This window comes from Vanessa tameamea, chromosome 27 (genome assembly GCF_037043105.1).
Source record: "Vanessa tameamea isolate UH-Manoa-2023 chromosome 27, ilVanTame1 primary haplotype, whole genome shotgun sequence".
NCBI lineage: Eukaryota > Metazoa > Arthropoda > Insecta > Lepidoptera > Nymphalidae > Vanessa > Vanessa tameamea.
The window spans coordinates 572201-594596 of NC_087335.1; the positions used below are offsets into that span (position 1 = coordinate 572201).

Consider the following 22396-nt stretch of genomic DNA (forward strand, 5'->3'; position numbering starts at 1 on the left):
GGTCATTTATACTCTTTAATATTTCAGAGTAATAGGTAATCACTTTGATTAATATATTTAATAAAAGTAACACGTTAACAGAATTAAATTACACTAAATTATATTACGTGTTATCAAAATATTTAATTAAAATTAAGAATACCTAAATCGTTGCCAGATCACTTATTTCTCACGTAAAATTTATAAATTTTATAATGACACTATGTATAATTGCGTTTGTTACAACCCGATGGCGATAGAGGGCGCTGATTGAAAATAGATGATTCCTGAATCGCGCTGTCTATATATTTGCCACTGTGTATAAATAGTGCAAAATGACATATGTAATAAAACTACGACTACGCTCTGAGCCGAGGTGCGATCTCATAGGAGACACCCTCAGGACGAACGTCACTCTCGAGCCCGAAAGAGCTCAAACTTCAAGGCTGAGTCTAATACTCGTCTCAACGCCCCTGGTGACGCTATACAGGCCAGTAGAGCCAACATCACGACTATATAAGGACATCAAAAAAAATATGTAAAACAGATCTAATAAAATTATAATTGTGAACAGTAGAAAAAACAGCTTCATTCACCATTTGATCCCCTGTTAATACTTCCCCTGTAAATACTGTGCTTTTTTAATTTCAATCTTGAAGAGGAATCTAAATTTTATTTTGATGATAAATACTAATAACAAAATAGGACAATGATTGTTAATTAGTGCCAAATGTGATCGAAATTTGAATAAAATGTATAAAGATATATCCTTTAAGACCATTGTAAAGTTGACGCGGTTTAAAGCATGCTTATAAGCGTGCTACCTTAAACATCATAGCGATTTTGATGTCATGAACGCAGTTGCTAAGTAAGTAAGTGCTACGGTTTTATGGAAACTTTAAAGGTTGCAGATCCATAATGGGCTCATACTTTCTTTTAAAATAAAATATAAGTGTTTTTGTAACAGTTAAGTAATACTATATTATTTTTCTCAACAAGATGATTGTATAAAAAAATATATATATAGAGTTTCTTCAATAAAATAAATATATTTTCATTATAATTGGTCCGTGTTGTGCGTGTAATACAAATACATTTTATTAAGATTTAAACGAGTAAAGCAAAGTTATGAAATTAGTTATATAATTTGGTAGGGTTACCGTCACTATGAAAATTGTTATGTCTTTTAAATCTTAATCGTAGAGGAAATTGGGCCAGTGGTCCACACCACCAATAGAATATTAACCATTCCTTACTTCGACAATGTAGCAAGCTTTGGAAGATAATATATTAAACCCCTTGTGCCTTTAGTTACACTGGCTCACTCACCCTTCACACCGGAACACTAATACTATGCATTTCCGATTGGTTGTAGAATATATGACGGGTGGTACTTATCCAAACGGCACAAAACCTTTACTTTGTGATAGGGTTTTGTGTATATATTTTTTAATTTGTGCTTCATTGGGTTGGAATATTTCTGCACAACACGATCCAATTATAATGATATATAATTAACGTCCTGTGGACAAAAAAGGGAGTAGAGAGGGGTACAGGATACGAGAGGGTCATGCCGTTGACATCATGGAATACGAGTTTATCTTCCCCCCAAAGACCCCAATGTGTATTCGTAACCGAAAATAAATTTAAAGGAATGTGATACTTAAACCGCAAAATTCCAGTTAACTCCGATCGAACGGAATTTTTCACAAAATCTTCATACTATTGACTTTCCAATCCGGAAGTGAGATGGCGTCACCTTCATCCGACCGAGGCCGGAAACGTCAAACTTTACATCGGCTTCCTGTTATTGAATTTCAAACTAGTTTCACGTTACGGATTCACTTCATTTTCCAATTTTAAAACGGGAAAGTAGTTTTTGCGGCTTTTAGGAATAAATTTGAATATTATGCAGAGATGTTTTGTGAACGAGATTTATTTAAGAAATATATTGAGGCTCTTGTTTTGGTTTGTCTGGATAAATGGCCAAGTAACCTACACATTGTATATCGTTTGAGAACATGAAATTATGTGTTACTTCAATAATAACATCCTTAATATATACAGACTTTTCATAAAATAATAATACACTAATCCTACAATTACAGGAAACACGACGAAAAATCAATCCTTCCAAATAGAAAAATTAAGTAAGCATTACAGTCGCTTATAAAAACGAATAAAAAATATGTTAAAGCACTTTTAATAACCCTTCAATGGTTTTACAATTGGTAACAAAGTTCCACGTTTCCCACTCATTATTCAAACGTTAGAACCCTGTCACATTAACTTTATAATTGTATCATAGTTATGAAACGTATTTTAACCAAATTTTCATACAGCTGGCGGTGCATGAAAATTTCGGAACTGTGACCTAATTAGCGAGAAATAATCATGCCGTAATCAACGCTTTGGCTATTGTCGCATCTAGTTTTACATCGATGTTGTGAAACTAGATGAATTTTTATTTTTTGTTAACTTGCAATTTTGTTTTTTTTACTGATTTTTTTAGGTGCCTCATCAGGCTCGTTTAAAAGAATTCTGATTATAAGAGGATCGGAACACGTGTGCTGGTAGAGGGTTTCATCTTTTAGCGGTGTGATAAAGAAATGTGATGCCAAATTTCTTCGCACGCGATGGTATTGATGTCACAGTTAGGCGGTGACATCGAGATCCAGCTCGCGTAGATTAGTGTAGAAAAGTGGAAGCAGGAATTAGGGAGAATAATTCCTCAGAGCACTCACCATGATACAGTTGATAGATAGTGCTCAGCGCCGCTATCTCTCGACGCAAACGTAAAGGTTCGAGGGTGTTTGTGACCTTTACGTCACCAATAATGACGCATATCGCTGCAAGCGATCCAAGGCCTCCATCTTTAAATACTTTGTGGAGCCATCCCAAAGGTGCGAGCAATATTCAACGCAGGACCGCACCTGCGTTTTGTACATCAGGAGCAGTTGTTATGGCGTGGAAAAACCGCCGTACCTTGTTGTGGACCTAGAGTTATCGTGAGGCTGATAACAGCTTCAATATAATTCATTGAATTAAAGTCGCAACAAATCGTAGTGCCACAGAGGAATGGAAGAGAGAAAGCGCGTTTTATTGCCATTAAATTCGACAAGATTATCAAAGCCCTGTGGCAATGGTAATGGCAATTACTTGGTGGTAGGGCTTTTTGCAAGCCCGTCTGGGTAGGTACCAAACACTCATCTGATATTCTACCGCCAAATAACAGTACTCTGTATTGTTGTGTGCCGGTTGGAAGGGTGAGTGAGCCAGTGTAATCACAGGCACAAGGGACATAGCATCTTAGTTCCCAAGGTTGGTGGCGCATAGGTGATGTAAGGAATAGTTAATATTTCTTACAGCGCCTTTGTCTATGGGCGGTGGTGACCATTTCGAGTTCAACAACAAAATCTCTCCACATATCCTCAGTTTCCGCTCGCTCAACTTGCTTAAGCTTTTCTTGTAACCACCGCACTATCATCTGCATAGCAATGTATGTTTTGAAATCTGAATAAGAATTATTTCCTCTAATCCGATGAAGTTGAAATTTTACATGAACTAACATTTTCGATGAGACTGAATTTTGGGGATATGCTTGACCTGATTACACCCAGGATTGGTTCCAGAGGAAGGAACTCTTTAACGCTCAACAGCATTAGCAAGAAATTTGTATATGAAAATTAAATCAAATACAAAAATATAAAATTCAAGCTTGTCACGAATTATTGCAAAAATATTTAAATAAAAAATTATGATGAAGGATGAGGATGTAAGGGGGCGCAAACCACACCTTGGCGCTCCAAGCCAACCTCACCTGCCCGTGGTGCATCCTGCCGATCAGCAAACGAGGCTCTGGCGACCGACTGATGGCGGTATAACCATCAAAAATAGGCGTAACTAAATACCACAGGCCGGTAACGGGCAGCAGCGTCACCGGTGCGAGAAGTTGCGTCCTGCGATCGCCAACCCGCCTGCCCAGCGTGGCGATTATGGGCAATACCTCCGAATGATGAAAACAGGTAAGCCACGGCCCCCAGTTCCCGGCGGTCCCGCTATTCCTCGTCATGGTGGCGACGGTGGTAACGGCGGGACGGGGGGTGCTAAGAATCACCGGGCTACGGGAGGCCACCACAACCGACTAACCCTGGCGACGTACAACGGACGCACGCTACGGCTTGACTCACATCTAGCGCAACTCGAGGTGGAACTTGGGAAAATTAGGTGGCACATATTAGGGTTATGTGAAGTCCGTAGAGAGGGAGAGGACACCGTAACCCTCGAATCGGGCCACCTAATGTACTTCCGAGAGGGAGACCAACAATCCCAAGGAGGCGTTGGGTTTCTGGTTAATAAGTCCCTAGCTGACAACGTTGCGGAAATCTCCAGTGTGTCGAACAGGGTAGCGTACCTCATTGTAAAGCTCACCGAGAGGTACAGCCTCAAGGTGGTGCAAGCGTACGCACCGACCTCGACACACTCGGACGATGAAGTGGAGGAAATGTTCGATGATATATCGAGGGCCCTCCACTCCACCACGAAAACCCACTACAACGTTGTCATGGGGGACTTCAACGCTAAAGTGGGAGTACAGAATTGTAGCGAATCGGTAGTAGGACCCCATGGATTTGGAAGCAGAAATCATAGGGGGCAAATGCTTGTCAACTTCCTCGAACGGGAGGGGCTCTTTTTGATGAACTCCTTCTTCAAGAAGCAGCCCCAAAGGAAGTGGACGTGGCAAAGCCCCGACACTATGACCAAAAATGAGATCGATTTCGTCATGACGGACAAAAGGCACATATTCAGAGACGTCTCAGTGATCAACAGGTTCAATACCGGTAGTGATCACCGACTTGTCCGAGGCTCTCTGAATATCAATTTTAAGGCCGAGCGCGTCCGTCTGATGAAGTCTACACTCCGACCATCCCTGCTCCAAACCACTGCGGGATCTGAAACGTTCCAGTCAAACCTGGAGAACCGATTCGCTGCCATGAAAACCACAACAGACGTAAACCAGAACCTCAAAAATGTAGTGAGAATTCTCAGGGAAGAAGGCACGAGATTTTGTAGCATGCAGCGTAAGGGCAGAAAGTCCAAACTTTCGGAAGAGACTTTAGGGCTAATGAAGAAACGACGTGAAAACCCACCTGTCACTTCGTCCGAGAAACGGCAACTAAACCAAGAGATCAGCAAGCGCGTACGACACGACCTCCGGTGCTCCAATACTCTTACGATTGAAAGAGCCATCGAGCAGAATCGGGGGTCTAAGGTGTTCGTAAAATCTCTTGGAAGAAGCCACCTGACGAAGTTGACCACAGCAAGTGGAGAAGTCGTTTTTTCCAAGCCGGCAGTTCTTTCGGAAGTAGAGGACTTCTACGGCCGGTTATACGCATCGCATGCATCTCGACCTGATCCCGAAAATGAGGATCCTAGAGCTACATTAACACGCCATTTCACCGAAGACCTGCCAGAAGTCAGTATTGGCGAAATTGAGATTGTTCTTAAACAGCTTAAAAATGGAAAAGCCCCTGGAGAGGACGGCGTTACAACAGAGCTATTAAAAGCAGGAGGTAAACCCGTACTGAGGGAGCTCCAGAAGCTTTATAACTCTGTCCTCTTCGAAGGGAGAACTCCGGAGGCGTGGAGTAGGAGTGTGGTCGTCCTGTTCTTCAAAAAGGGAGACAAGACCCTGCTGAAGAACTATCGACCCATATCCCTACTGAGCCACATCTATAAGCTGTTTTCAAGAGTGATCACGAACCGTCTTGCGCGAAGATTCGACGAATTCCAACCCCCGGAACAGGCCGGATTTCGGAGCGGATACGGCACCATAGACCACATCCACACAGTGCGGCAGATTATACAGAAGTCCCATGAGTATAATCGGCCCCTGTGTCTTGCATTCGTGGACTATGAAAAGGCGTTTGATTCGGTTGAAATCTGGGCTGTTCTGGAGTCCCTGCAGCGTTGCCAAGTTGATTGGCGATACATCCAAGTGATGAGATGTCTCTACAAGGCCGCCACCATGTCCGTCCAAGTACAGAGTCGGCAAACGAATCCCATACCATTGCATCGAGGAGTGAGACAAGGGGACGTTATTTCCCCCAAATTGTTCACTAATGCAATGGAGGACATGTTCAAGACGCTGAACTGGAAAGGGCGTGGCATCAACATCAATGGCGAGTACATCTCTCACTTGAGATTCGCAGACGACATCGTCATCATGGCAGAAACGCTGCAGGACCTGCAACAGATGCTGAATGAGCTGGCTGATTCTTCTATGCGCATCGGCCTACGGATGAACTTGGATAAAACCAAGGTCATGTTCAATGAACATGTTCTACCGGAACCGATTGCGATACACGGTACCGTCCTCGAAGTTGTTCAAAAATATGTCTACCTCGGGCAGACATTGCGATTAGGTAGAAACAACTTTGAGGATGAGTTGAATAGAAGAATTCAGCTAGGTTGGGCAGCATTTGGGAAGCTACGACGAATCTTCACATCGTCGATCCCACAGTGCCTTAAGACGAAAGTCTTTAACCAGTGCGTCCTACCCGTCATGACATACGGAGCCGAAACGTGGACACTCACGACAAAGCTGGTCCACCGGGTTAAAGTCGCTCAGCGTGCTATGGAAAGGGCTATGCTCGGAGTATCTCTGAGGGATCGCATCAGAAATGAGGTGATCCGTCAGAGAACCAAGGTCATCGACATAGCCCACCGGATTAGTAAGCTGAAGTGGCAGTGGGCTGGCCATATTTGTCGTAGAACCGATAACCGTTGGGGAAAACGTGTTCTAGAGTGGAGACCGCGTCTCGGCAAACGTAGTGTAGGACGTCCTCAGGCACGGTGGAGTGACGATTTGCGCAAGACGGCTGGCAGGAGCTGGATGCGAGTTGCCGAAGAAAGACCACAGTGGCGTGCATTTGGAGAGGCCTATGTCCAGCAGTGGACGAATGCGGGCTGATGTGATGAAGTATCGATTACTATACATGAATACTATATTTATATATATTTACATATACTATATTTATATAATTAAAGAAAAAATAAATTGTATGATGTAATTTTAAAATTTCATTATAGTCTTGGTAGCGGATTGAAAGGCTTTTTTAATTAAAAACTAGAATCGTCGGTATTGATGGTTTTGATGGTTTTCTTTTAGATACTTAGTTTAATTTTTTTTTGTTTTGACTTCAATTCCCGCTACAAACAATACCATCAAAATTATTTTGACATTTAAATATAATATGTTTTCATTATATTTAAATATCCTAAAACTATTCTATATTTAACTATAATATATGTACTAAAAAAGTAATAGTTATCAATTACTGAAGACATATTCCCGAACAACGCCAAAATATACGATACTTACGATAGTTCAAAGTTAAACACCCTATAAATTAACATTCTTAATTAATTATAATGCCATCTGATTTATCTAAATTCTATTGAAGGAATTTTTACAATTCGAAGAGTAAATTAAATTAAACTATTTATTATGATCACTTCTAAATATTTTATACAATATAAAAGTACGCTTAAATATGTCACGAACAACGCACAACCGATCCAGTAATAACTATATCATGAATTCCATTGTTAATTTCAATACTATCTCAGGATCGCAGCTGCACTTAATAAATAATAGCAATTCGCAAATACAGGTCACATTTGAACACTACATTTGTGCACTAAATTTATTTGTTTATTGTTTTGTACATTGTAGGTGCGAAGATAGCGGAAATAACTGTTGAATTTATGCCGTATATTGTACTGAAATGAAAATTGTATGTTAATTTGAACTTCTATGTTTGAGATAACAGTGATGTTTATATTGTTTAATTTTTAGTTTAGGCGTTAACATTGAAAACACTTCTTTTTTTATGTGATATGTGCCAAACGAGCAGGAGGTTCATCTGATGGAAAGTGACTACCACCGCCCATGGACATCTGCCACACCGGGGGGCTTGCAGGTGCGCTGCCGGTGTCTTTAAGGAAGGAGGACGCTCTGTACAGAAATATACTTTCGGTTACCGAAATTAAATAAACTTATTACTGATATTATGGCTAAGCGAAATCAAAATCATAAACGCGAGGTGTCGCTGGATACACTGTTTGAAAGGCGGGCTAAATTTTTGTAATCGACATTTGTAGCAGTTACTGCCTGTTATTCGCCGCCGACCGATGTAACATTGTACAAGCGTCTATTATTTTCAGTGTTTCTATTTAAATTTTACTTTGAAGCATAAAATATAATAAAAAAAGTCTTAAAATTTTCGGATAACGCTTGAATTTTTGGGAACTTTTGTATTATATGTATTTTTGTAAATAATTTTTACAATTTCTAAAATCATTGATTTAAGATGTTCGTCATTGCAAAATTATGTCGATCAGAATAATTTTCATCTGTCAAAAAGATCATGCTATCTTGAACAGGGTATAGACTATATGATTTTGAAGCTTAAGATTAAAGCTACTCATTCCTTCTTTAAATATGAACCAGCAGTGTGATTCTGTCCGAATTCAAAATCAAAATATACTTTATTCGTCTTTAATCTTCATTTAACAAACTATATTAAGTAAAGCTACCACCGGTTCGGAATGTAGATTCTACCCAAAGGACCGGCAAGAAACTCAGTAATTACTCTTTTTCAACATCTAAAAATACAGTCATGTTAGTTAAATACAATTATATACGTATGTTATGTCTCCTGCCTGGAAGTCAACAAGCATTAACTCCACGCTTTTTTATCATCTATATAATCTTGTATCTTTACTATGTACTGTATTTTTTACAAATGATTTGAATATATGAAACGACAAAGTTAAAAATGTCTGCGGAATTTTATTCACTTCGCATGTCACTTGTGAAATGTTGACAACTGACTTACGGTGATACCATTTTGTTACGTGTATCCTACAAATTTTATAATTATTATAGTGAATGTCACATATCACATTCTGATATGCTCGTGTTCTGCGGTGAGATTCGATTACCTTGTTCCAGAATAGGCCTACAGTAAGCAACTCGTTTTCAACAATCATATACATGTTATGAGTATTTACAAATCAAATATTCTAACTCTAAGCTTTAACATTAGAAATAAAAATATTGGTTAATATAAAATTATGTGAGAGATTTTATTTTAGAATCGAAAAGCATTCCTCGGGAAACGTATTGACTCTGCGAAGTCGAAAACTTACTGTTCCAAGTTTATCTTCATTTCGTGTTCATACAATGATTGATCGTTTTGTAATGCTTGCTTTGAGTGTTTTGAAATGTTATCATAATCGATTCGCCTATTTTCGTTATTTTATTATGATACAGCAAATTCTTCTTCTTCGAGTGCCACTCCGACTAGCGAAGGTTGGCAGCCAGCTTTGAATACTCCTTCTTGTTCTTCGCGAGGCGAAAGAGATCGCAGCACTCGCAATTCCCGTTCATTCTCGGATGTTGCACAGCCAAGACTTTTTTCTGCGCCCAACAGCTCTCCTTCCGGCAACTTTTCCCATCATACAGCGAATAGCAGCACATAAATGCAACAAGAACACATCTGAATTGATCGTGTTGCAGGTTTATATCGGATATAAACGACGACTTTAAAAAAACGTAGCAAGAATCAAGAATGATATGCGAATAAATGTGGAAGTAACTCTGCTTGTTACCTCTTCCAATCAAACCCCTGGAACGATTTTGATAAAATTTGGTAAGCCCTCGAAGGGATAAATTTCTTGGAAAGGGTTGTGTGGTTTTTGTGTTATAGGTAAAGTTATATAAAGCCTCAGGTTCAGCTAGTCAGAATAAATGTGTAGTTGTCAGAAAATATCCAAAAATATACATCGATCAGGCGATCTCTTCGGATCTGTTTCAAAAACTTTACGTCTTTGGTATAATACCTATAAAACCTTAAGGAGCCTCAGTTCTATTGAGATCTGCTCAGTAACAGCCCGGAGTCTAGAAGCTGGAAGTCGAATTTCTATACTCCAGTTACCACGTCAAGCTAGTCCTGCATCTGAACACTTTCCAATGTAGTCATATTTGCTGTCACATCTGATTCATAGAGTGAGCAAGTAGAGAGTCATCTTTGTTTATACATAACAATATGTGCCTAATCAGCTACTGAACCAAGAAGCCACTTCCATTATAAATTCAATATTATATAATCCACTATCCTTCAATATTAACGTATAATATTATCTTTACATAGCGAGTTTAATCATTTTAAATGCTGATTTATGTTCGCTACAAAGAAAGAACCTCGTAAAAAATTCTAAGCAAATTACTTTAATTTACGACCGATGGCTATTTTAATGTAGTGTTGTTCTTATCTCGTTTTTTATGGCCTTTGATATTTTTTTTCATCATTTTTACTTTGTTATGTTTAAATGATATAATATGATATGGAGTTTTGGAACTCATATAATATGATGTATACATTTTACCTTATTCGATTTATAAAGGAGAATCAGAATATTATGTAGACGTAAAAAAGTATGGAATTGGCTTTCGTTGATTTTCATTGATAATTTATTTTTTAAATTATATACAGATATATCTTTGTAATTTCTTTGGTTGAAACGAGTGACTGGTTCAGTAATAAATACATTTTTTGTTTTGTTATGTTGACAGGCAATCGACTCACCGAATGGTACGTGGTCATAATGCCCATAGATATTGGGTGCCGTTAGAAATATTAACCATTTCTTACATCGCCGATACGCCACCAACCTTGGGAGCTATGACATAGCGTCTTGTGCCTGTGGTTACACTCACTGACCCAACTCACGGAACACCACAATACTGAGTATCACTGCTTATGTGATGAGTAGGACCAACTACTCGTACAAAGTTTATCAAGAAATTTATTTCGTTGTTGTATTTTAGCAGTATATTCGTGTGACCGCTTATTAAATACGGTTGTTGATATAACACTGTTATACCTACTCTTTTTTTCACATATTTACTCATCTTTCACTCTCAATTTCAGTTACCCAGACAACAAAAATCTAAAGGCATTTTCTTAATATATATATATTTCATCTTCTAAGAAGACGTAAAGCTCGAAGTCCAGCGAAGATCTGCTGATGTCCAATAAAAATATAAAATAACGCCAAAATTTATAAAAATAAAATGTAAAAAAAGGCACGCGCAACCGTGAGCCCGTGGATGTTGTAAATTTAATATATTTCATATAAATAATCATCAAAATCAACCGAATACGTTTAATCCAATATGAATTTTTAAAATCAATTTACTCTCTGACCAACCAAAAGCGAGCTTCGAAATTAGGTCATAGGCTTATCAGCGAAGCCTAGGTCTAATATATGTGGCATGTGTTTTGGCGGACCGCCTGAAAACCTAGTGTTTACTGAATGTCCTAGGTATTATGCGCTTACATGAATATTCAGTGCAGCTTGACCGGTAACTTGCTTTCCTATCACGGTATTTCGTGTTCTGATTTCTGTTATAAGCTTTACATTTAAATACCGTGATGACCCAGTGGTTAGAACATCAGTCAGTGACAGCGAGTTCAAATCCTGATAAGCACCATTGTATTCGTGCTCATGAGCTTAATTTTTAGGGGACCGTGCTTCTGAAGGAAAAAAGAACCCTTATTTTAAGATCACATCGTTGTCCACCTGTCTGTCTGTCCATCAGCTTTTTTCTCAGGAACTAGTAAATGCTTAAACAAGTTCTTCAGTTCTTAAAGACTGCGCGCCACTGGAGTTGTAAAAAAATCATTTAACAAACATTCGCAAAAGGTATTAAAATGGTATATTGTGTATATATGGGGTACTTCCTGTAAACCTAGAATCATATGTACGCCTTTGGTATTTGGTAAAGTGCGCGAGTCCGTCTCGCACTTGCCCGATTTTGTCTATAATTCACCTCATGTTGTGTAGTGAATTAAATCTGTATATAACAACCCGATTACGGTATTGAGGGGTAGCAAAGCGGAGCGGTGCATAATTTGAACCAATAGAATTGACGTAAATCGGAGCGGAGTTCTGGTATTTTTTAAACTTTCTTTTTCAATCCGGAAATTAAGGGTGGCCTAATATTATATCGATTATGAAATCTTAAAATTAACGGTTATACACTAATAAAAAGTAATTTTTCATTAACATTGTTTTTTTGGTCACTTGTAATAGTATTAAAAATTATCGTAACATCAGGACATAAGATATTTATCCTCTGAAACACAGGGAGTGTTTCCCTCACGGCAGAGCCGCGAGCGGAAAGTAGTATATCATATGGATAACAAAGTAAGACGCAATACACATAAGTTAACTCGTTATCAAAAGCTTAAGTTATAAATTAATATCTAGCCTTAACTTAAAGATAACTCAAACTTCACACATGAAGCACGAAATTCCGAATGTAATTAGGGACATTTCGAACATATGGCGAAAATTTATGTAAATATTCCCCGACTGTGAATTACAATTTAAATTTGAATAATTATTTACGTAAAAGTAGTTTCGTCTGGAAAGTTTTTATATTTTCAATAATAAACTTTTATGTCAATTCAATGGAATAAAAAAAAACAAGTTTATTTTTGTGACTGTATTTCAAACAAGAAATTAATCGTTAAAACTATACTTTGTATTTATTTAAGTAATTAAATACACTCTTTGTTCTTTTTTTTTAATATTATCTAAGAATAGACAAAGGAATTTTCGAAAAACACAAACATTTTATATATCTTCAAATTTTATATCATCGATTTTATTTTTTTAATATGATACGGGTCAAAGATCTCTCGTAAAAGGATCTTCCAAAATATTTTATCAAATATTTGTACAAAATTCATAAAAATGTATTTCATGTGAAATTCATCAAACAAAAACTCTTTATTTGGGTTTCACAACTTTAAAATGAAAAAAGTACGCATCTCCGAATATGCCTTTCAAACGATTGCAAATTTGTTTTCTCCTGAGGCAATATTCAAGTCAGGGAGATGCCAAATAAAACGTTACCTTATAAAGAGTGAGTTAAGGTTTACATTCAAATGCCGAACAATGTAGAATCAACATAACTCATTCCTTGCAGAAACTTGACAAAAGTTGAAATTTTATCGAAATTCGAAATATTTCCTGAACATCGAGAGTCCGGATGATTTAGTGATAAACTTCTGTATATACAATGGGTACGATTCGTTACAAACTTCATCCCGTTATGACCCCTCTTGTGTTTATCAATAACAATTTATGAATATTATTTGTGACTGTTGATTTTCTCAAAAATATTACCTTAAATTTTAGCACTGCTTTGAGTCCTGCTTTCGCGATACGAAAACAGCTAGAAAATATAACATATGGTTATGGCTTTAGACTATCTATAAATAAATTGTATATTTACGATATGTAACAATGCGTGTCGATTTAATTTATAAACAAAACTCAATGCTTACTCCGGCTTGAACCGACTTTTGCTCAAGATTCAGCCATTATATTTGTCGGCTTGGCTACAAGCTAATCAAATCAAACCCCTTTATTCAATACAGAAGTATTACACTTTAATTAATTAAATACGATCACTAGTTCGGAAAAGAAAATACAAATTTATTACTTATATTCAATACCACAAATAAGTAGCCAGGAGGCGATCGTTTCATACCCAATGTGAGCTATCCACCATGCACTCACTCATTGTATAATAATCATAAGTCACAAGTGTTATTTTTCTTTTTTTTTTATTTGGCAATAGGCCCTTATAAATAATGAAATATACGTAAAATTATATATCATATCATAATCAGCCTGTAAATTTCCCACTGCTGGGCTAAGGCCTCCTCTCCCGTTGAGGAGAACGTATGGAGCATATTCCACCACGCTGCTCCAATGCGGGTTGGTGGAATACACATGTGGCAGAATTTCGTTGAAATTAGACACATGCAGGTTTCCTCATGATGTTTTCCTTCACCGCCGAGCACGAGATGAATTATAAACACAAATTAAGCACATGAAAATTCAGTGGTGCCTGCCTGGGTTTGAACCCGAAATCATCGGTTAAGATGCACGCGTTCTAACCACTGGGCCATCTCGGCTCGTAAAATTATAACGACATTAATTTAACAGATACCAGATACATTCAAATCACTAACGATCCATATGTTATGAGTTATGTTTGTATACCATTGCGTACAACTTCGCGCTCCCCTAACCTAATTCACACATCAAACAGAGCTAAATCTCATACGAAATTAATTCCAAACGCCACAATAATACAAAGTGAAACAAAACTATGAAACGCTGACAAATAAGCGCTATGACAGATGTCAACCGGCGTCAGTTTTGCCGCCAATTTAGGTAACTGTCATGACGGATCGTACATGCAATAATAATATTTATTTTATTGATTTCTCAAATATTTTCGTTCGATTTAATCTATTGGTATGATATTTATACATATGACTTTTATACATTATAAGTGATAAATAAATAGATATTATACTTGACAAACTTATTCGAATAATATTTGCGTAACTTAAATATTCGCTGCATAACTTACATTAGTTATAATTATAAGTTTTATATCTTAAAAATATTTTTCTATAGTAAGAAGACTTCGCAGAAATCACTATTTTTCATAATTCTAGGTCTAAATTAACATGAAGGCACCTTTTGTTTACGATAAATCTGTCATCACCACTCTACGCTGTGTACAGAATTAACTGAAAAATAACTATGAAAAATCCAATCGAATAAACTTATATCCTATCAATCAAAACAAAACACAAACAAATCCATTATTCCGCTTACTTACGGCCCTTGTCACAGTTTCATAAAAAAAATAAAGGAAGTTGACAGCTACCGCGTGACAGTTTCCCATTTGGCGCGATATTTGACAGATGCGTCATTGAATAGTTTTTTTTTTTGTTGTCGATTGTGACTTTCGAATTCATCATATTCTGCCAACTTCGTTCTAAATAAAAAAAAACATATTGACAAAAATAGTGTTAAAAAAAATTTGTTTTATTTTTAAATACTTCCATTAAAATTATAATTTAGACAATAATAGTATTAAAGCGTTGTATAAAAGTATCTGATTATTATAATCTTATTGTAATTACTTTTACAGTATATTGTAATAGTAGATTTTATAGACTGGTATTATTATTATATAAAAGGATTTACAAATAATATATTACATCACTGTCAATGGTTCTTACATAATAGAATCGAATCCGAAATCACTCCTTTGCAATTCGATTGTGTAAAGAATCGTCTACAGAATCAATAAATCATAATTATTTATTAAAAAATGTAATTCCAGTAAGAAAATTACGTAAAACAAAATCAGAGCAATCAAGTAATGACATTAAGTAGACTCCCCGTGATTGGACGAAAAGGGATGACGTATGGAAAAGTGTTCAAAATTTGACAGATAATAAATAACGTTACAAAGAAAGGCAATTACTTTACGTTTTTTAAGGGACTTTTTACACTTTATCTCTTATGGAATATACCCAAAGTAATTAACAATTGATTTTTATTCATATATATAAAATTAGTTCTGTGGATTCAACTTTTAACTATGAATAGATTTAATGGGGTGACAATGACCGGACTTAATACCATTACAATTTTATAGTGTACTTTAATGATGACTTTAATAATTTATAGTAAGACAATATGGTCAAAAACGTAACTAAAATAATTTTAACCTTAAGATTATTATGTACTCTTCAACTTTATTATATCACAATATATATATAATATATAAGAGGCAATCTGATACGACATGAAAGACTGGAGGCGCAGGACGGACGGCAATACTCTCACGGACGTAATCAATTTCTAACATGATACAGAACATATATAACGATATATCTATCGAAACGATATATAATATTTCACTTAATAAACTTAAGTGTTATAATCATTCCTCGTGAGTTCTCATTAAAGATATATTCATTTACATTCACTTGATATTAAAAAATAAAGAATTGAAACGTCACTTCGATAAACAAAACGCTGTACCAACTAAATAGTATTTCGCCGGAGCGAATAAAAAACATTGAGCACTTTGTCTACGCGAGTGTACTTTTCAAAACGAGGAGAATAATGACAAGGCACACTTAAAGCTTTTAAGCTCGTTAGCGAGCGTTTGGTGTTTCAAAAATAAATTAATAAATTGCTAATAAGAAAAAATTAAGTCACTCTGTTTTCATTTAATCACATTACATTATAATAAGTCATATTTAAAGCATTTTCTTGGTGCTACTTCGTGAGCCCGTCTGAGTGTGTACAACCCACGGATATAGTTTGTCCGTATCATACATACACAAATTTAACTTTTTTTTTTGTCAACAGTCAAACCTAAATCAGTGGAAGTCAGAACCGGAGATGGGCTGGTGTTATCCGAAGGGGCTGTCTTCGGGCCTCTGTTGGAGAGGACGAAAGTTAACATCACCTGCTTGGTTGTGGGGGGCAAGCCGCAGCCGAAGATCACATGGTACTTCAATGGAAAGGAAAAATTAGATAGTAAGTTAAACCCATGAAATAATAGACTCGTTTGATAAAATATTTACTTTTAATTTTGTCCTACCAATATAATATTAATATCTATTTTTTTTATCTGTAACTTAGAAATATGTAGGGTCGCAACAGTTCAGTACCTTTCTCTCCTCTGTGATTTTTGGTTTGGTTGCAATCTGTAGTGTTAAATAAACACACAAAAATTGGGTTCTCCCTAAAATTTTACATAAATTGATTTTTAAATGATAAATAATAGTTAAAGTTACGGTTTAGTATTATATCGTTGCAAACGAAAGAGCATAATTTATTTTGAACGAAATTAGGGAGAGCAGTTGGTTAATGGTATTAAGAGGTCCGACCTTGCCCATAGATTTTAGGTTACGTCACGAAATTACATTTTAATCAAAAAGGTTTACTAATTAATATAATAAACAAAAGCTCCATTTACTCCTTACATTAGCGAGGGAAATGCTTCATATTAAACCTCCATCTCAGCAGAACTACCGCATAAATAAGTGGAAATTTCTAATTCGATTTTAAACATTCAGATTTTAATGTCCTTGTGAAAAAAAGGATAGTTTTGCGAGCTGCGTACCCGAAGGGTAAAACGGGACCCTATTACTGAGACTCCGCTGTCCGTCCGTCTGTCTATCCGTCTATCTACAGGCTGTATCTCATGCACCGCAATAGTTAGAAAGTTGAAATTTACACAGATGCTGGATTTATATTTCCGATATAACAACAAAATTAAAATAAATATTTAACGGGGCTCCCAAACAACAAACATAATGTTTTGCTCGATTTTGATTACAGATTAAAAATAAATAATTTAAATTAAAGCGAATATTTAAGTGGCGCTCCTATGTGTGTTTTTTTGCCGTTTCTATATGTACATAATGGTAGGGAACCCTCGCGCGAGTCTGCAGACTAGCAATTGTGCCAAATGTTACGTCGCCAATGCACCACCACCTTGGTACCTTAATATCTCTCAAGACAAGAAATATTTGTATTGTTTTAAAAAGATAATTATGAGAGCAGTATTGGGATCTTGTTGCCTAAAGCTTCATAATTCCTTTGCCAAATTTTTGCTGATCAAATAGTAATGAAATACCGCACACCAAATTAGCAGATATATAATTAGTTTCATGGATGTGTTTTCATACCTATTCCATTATCTAACTGGGCCGCTGAGGACCTAAATTGGACCGGTTATCTGCCGATAAATTACAAATCGCTGCTAATTCTCCATTCAATGGAGAATTTGATTTGGTTTAGCCTATTTAGTGAGAGTTTGGCATACGATGAGGGTATTATCTAGGCGCTTGTTCAGAATTAGGTGTTAATTTTTATATTACACGGACTGTTTTAGTCAGCTTTTTGGCTTTTATATTCGATGTATTTATTTTAATACAAATACTTCCGCGATTATTGATAATTCGTAATCAACGATACCAAATGTGAATATGTTAGTATTACAGATGAGCATACAAAGACATTCTCCATTTCATCCTGTCAGAAAATAAATCTTAAGTCATAATGGTAGCAGCCTATAAATTTAAAACTACTGGGCCAAGGCATCCTCTTCCTTTGAGGAGAAGGTAGAGCATATTCTACCACGCTGCTCCAATGCGGGTTGGTGGATTCACACGTGGCTGAATTTCGTTGAAATTACACACATGCAGGTTTCCTCACGATGTTTTCCTTCACCGTCGAGAACGAGATGAATTATAAACACAAATTAAGCACATGAAAATTCAGTTTTGCCTGCCTGGGTTTGAACCCGAAATCATCGGTTAAGATGTACGCGTTCTAACCACTGGGCCATCTCGGCTGAAGATTTTATTACGTGGCTGAATTTCATTGAAATTACACGCATGAAGGTTTCCTCACGATGTTTTCCTTCTTTTTTAAATCCTGTGCATATGTTATATTTATTATGAATGGTAACATTTAAAACATCAGAACTGTGCAGAACTCGAGCGTGAAACGAAACTCGAAGTGTTTACCACGGGGACGCGGATTCGATACCTATTTATTGTATCCGCACTGCCTTTGAATACAAAGTGTTTGTTTATTTCGAACGGGTTTAAAACTTTATTTATTTACTAAAGCTTGCACGTCCATTGATTTCTGGTTATATTTTTTTCTATTCTGCATTTTGATGATTTGAGTTGTATTGAATATTTAAAGGAAATACCGGATTAATAAACCGCTTTCTCTCTAACGATGGCAAAATATAACATCTGCCATTGCTAATATTGCTTTTTTTAATAATAGTGACTGAATTTAGGAACTATCACTAAAGTTTTAGACGGTGGTCTATTATGGAGAAAATAAGATTATCAAACGTAATGCGTGAGGATGCATAAACAATATGTATTAAGCACCTAAAGGACACTTTCAAGATTTTTATCATTGAAACTAGAAAAATTCTTTACAATTTTAAAAAGGCACGTAGTACAAATTAGGTCAATGCTTACCATAACCGCTAATTCCAATTCCTGCTTTTGCTGTTTCATTCCCTTCTAAATTACTTTAGAAATGAGTTTAATTGTTAAAATAAAAAAAAATAAAAATGTGTAAATTTAAATACAATTATTTGTCGAAGCGATTTCAGAATCGATTCTCTTAAATGCCAATGATTACTAACCAAGAATTCTAGTTTAGAAACACGCCCAAGTTTTCATATTCTTCTAAGACACCTCATTCATAATCAAAAATAAATCACCATGTATCAGACTAAGCTAAACTAAATCTTCTCAGCAGAAGATAAGCATAGCTGTGGAATATTCACTAGCTAATACTAAGTGATTTGAGTCCAAAAAAAAAATACCATTAGCTACATTTAATGGCATTCCATGTTGGAAAATCGATTTAAAAAAAATTAACGAGATCTCATTTGTCAAACTTGAAGCGAACGAATATATTAAAAGCGTGACTTCAACATTATGGTAACGATCAAGATATTCGCAAACGAATCTCACAAGTTATGTCATATATGTAAATAAATTTGATTAGAATTAGCAACTTCAAGGTCTCTTGCTGTATTTTATATATCTTTCCCACTAAATTTATGGCAGGCTGCTCGTTACTAATTTATATTCAATGTCTTGACACTTCAAGCTAGTATATTTTGAAGTCGAAATATACTTCACTTAAATAGGCCATTATAACTACAGGCACAAGGGACATGACATCTTAGTTCTCAAGGTCAGTGGCGTATTGGAAATGAAAGGAATGACTTGTATTTTCGTATGGCGCCAAAATCGATGGCGGTGGTGATCTATTGTCATCGGATGGGACATTTGTAATATTCTACATCATTAAAAAAATTAAACGTCTCTTAACCAATTTAAATTTAATCTACCAATAAAATAATCAAGGAACGCAATTACTTTTTCATAATTAAAATAGATATGTCTGTTATATATGTAAATAAATAAATAAATAAGTATTGGACAACATCACATACATTACTCTGATCCCAATGTAAGTAGCTAAAGCACTTGTGTTATGGCAAATCAGAAGTAACGACGGTACCACAAACACTCAGACCTAAGACAATATAGAAAACTAATGAACTTTTTCTACATCGACTCAGCCGGGGATCAAATTCGGGACCTCGGAATGGCGTACCCATGAAAACCGGTGTACACACTGCTCGACCACAGATGTCGTCAAATGTATAAGTTAGATTCTATATAATGAAATATAGAATCTAACTTTTTATATTAGATTTGTGCAGATATTTTAATTATTTGCAGGTTATCATTTATTTTTAGCAAAAATCCTTTGAAGTCTCTCTTTAATAGGGCAAAGTAAATAAATATTTCAAAATGTCACGTTGATATTGGAAAAATATTCCTGGATCATGTTTAGTATTCTTCAAACGTGCTTGATGTACAGCAGCACGTCACGATGCATTTCTGATCTTCGGTTTGCTTTAGGATGTCGGTTACTTTGTATGTTAAGAGGAATTCCTTCTTTATTATATGTTGTTAAAAACGTGTCAGACGAAATTGAAGTGAGAATATTTCACGTAATACTAGTGAGACTTTAAAATAGCAAAGAATTTTGTATTGCTATTCAATGTTGTTGAAATTTTATGTGACATTAACGAAGAGTTAGATTTTGGAATAAATTTTACATAATTAACAACCAAAAGCAATTGGTCAATTGTTCAGCACTTTTTAAATTTTAATTATCCATATATAAATTGGTACATTTTTAAGTAACCCTAAAAATGAATGTCTAAAATAAACTTGGGTTTTTACACTTTTTCCAAGGCAGGTTTCCTAGATATTCCTGTCCAAACGAACTGTGGGCGTGGGAGTATAAAAAGTATCTGTGATTACGCTCAAATCTGTACACCACAATATCTTCTGTAATCAGTCTTATATTGTGAGATCAGCCAAGCGATTTTGATATCTAACTGCTTGTAATACAAATGATCGACTTATTCTTACAATTTGTCGAATTACTTCTATGAATATATAAAGGTCTGTCCGTTTGTTGAACGAGTTTTCATTTATTTAATATGATTTTTATCTTGCAACATTTGGCTCTGTACAAAAAATATTGTTTCTATAGAATTTGACAGAGATGGTCACGGAATAGACAACGTTAGTCGTAATCGAAGGTCATATGTTTCCGAGAAAGCAACACAAATGTTCTCATTTGTTTGTTTATGGAAATTGGCGACAGTGGAAGTCGAGTGTCGCGATCAGCTACCTTGTAGGTTCATGCGTATACCAGCGAGGTAGTCTTATTAAATAAGATATAATTTGATATAGGTGCCATCTTGTAACTACAAGCGATCTTAATAGATATATTCTGTATCAAACGCAAACACTACTTAGACTATAAATTAAGTTAAATCAAAAAACAAACGTACTACCTAAAAATAATAGTATGGCAAAATATTTGTCAAAGGAATATCTTCGAAATCGTCAACGGCAAATTGTTGGTAACAACACATCCATGATAAAAACATCCCACCCGTCAAACGCCAAACAAGAGCTCGTTGAACCATCACTGCCGTTTTTAGCTCCAGCGCGCTTTTACCGGCAAAATCTTGAAATTCCACCGAGTATTTCTATGTATTTGACATGCATTGCCAGAGTTCTCGACGAAATATAAAGTGCTCGAATCCTTAAGCATTTTTCACTTTACGCTTCTGTTTCGACGAGTTATTTTATTTAAACGATATTGACAGGTCGCTCTGCGTTTGCCGAGTGAGAATACTTATTCTGTCATAATGTTGTATAACATTTTGTTTACGATCGGAGCGGGGTAAAATAACCTATGTCTATACAATGGTTATGATGATAGCTTACAGCCGTTTCCTGCTCCAGGCCCTAGTTCATTGACTGACTAATATCATGTACAACTATAGGTTCCGTTCTGGTGTTTTCAGAAGCTAAAGTAACCTATTTTCGCTGGGAATGTGCAGCCACACTAAGGAAGTGTTAACACACATTTGCAACAGTTGCAATTGCAGATCAGTTTTTGAGGTCATTCCTTTCCTGATCTAGATTAGACCCGTTTTTGTTCATATTCTTGTATCGTTTTCTGTAGAAAACTTCTAAAATAATCACGTGATATTTCTGTAGGGTTTGTATATTAAACCAAAGAAGTAATGTTCGAATATAACACATTATTAACCCAAAAATTCAGAAGATTTACAATAAATGACATTCATTCCATTAAAGCGTGTTAATATTTAGTTAATAAAATGTACATGGTTATGTCTCCCTGATCAACATAATATATGTTTAATTCAACTTTAAAGCATGCGCAATTTCGACGCAGAGTTTATATTGATATAAACATATAATGTTATTTTTTATGAAATAGTATTTAAATTAACATCCATTATAAACACAGAGGATATTATCATAATGATACTATAGAGAGATAT

The 22396-nt window shown here is 35.9% G+C and overlaps 1 protein-coding gene across 18 annotated transcripts in view; it reads left to right on the plus strand.

Annotated features, from left to right (window-relative positions):
• Positions 1–22396, plus strand: part of Nrm (neuromusculin) — a 395440-nt gene that overhangs the window by 299695 nt on the left and 73349 nt on the right. For all 18 annotated transcript variants that reach the window (XR_010309700.1, XR_010309699.1, XR_010309701.1 and 15 more), the window contains exon 4: positions 16312–16482. Coding sequence is in view for 15 of the 18 variants with exons in the window: in XM_064219245.1 (XP_064075315.1) it covers positions 16312–16482 (171 nt within the window). In the remaining 3 variants the exon portion in view is untranslated. The remainder of the gene's footprint in view (positions 1–16311; positions 16483–22396) is intronic.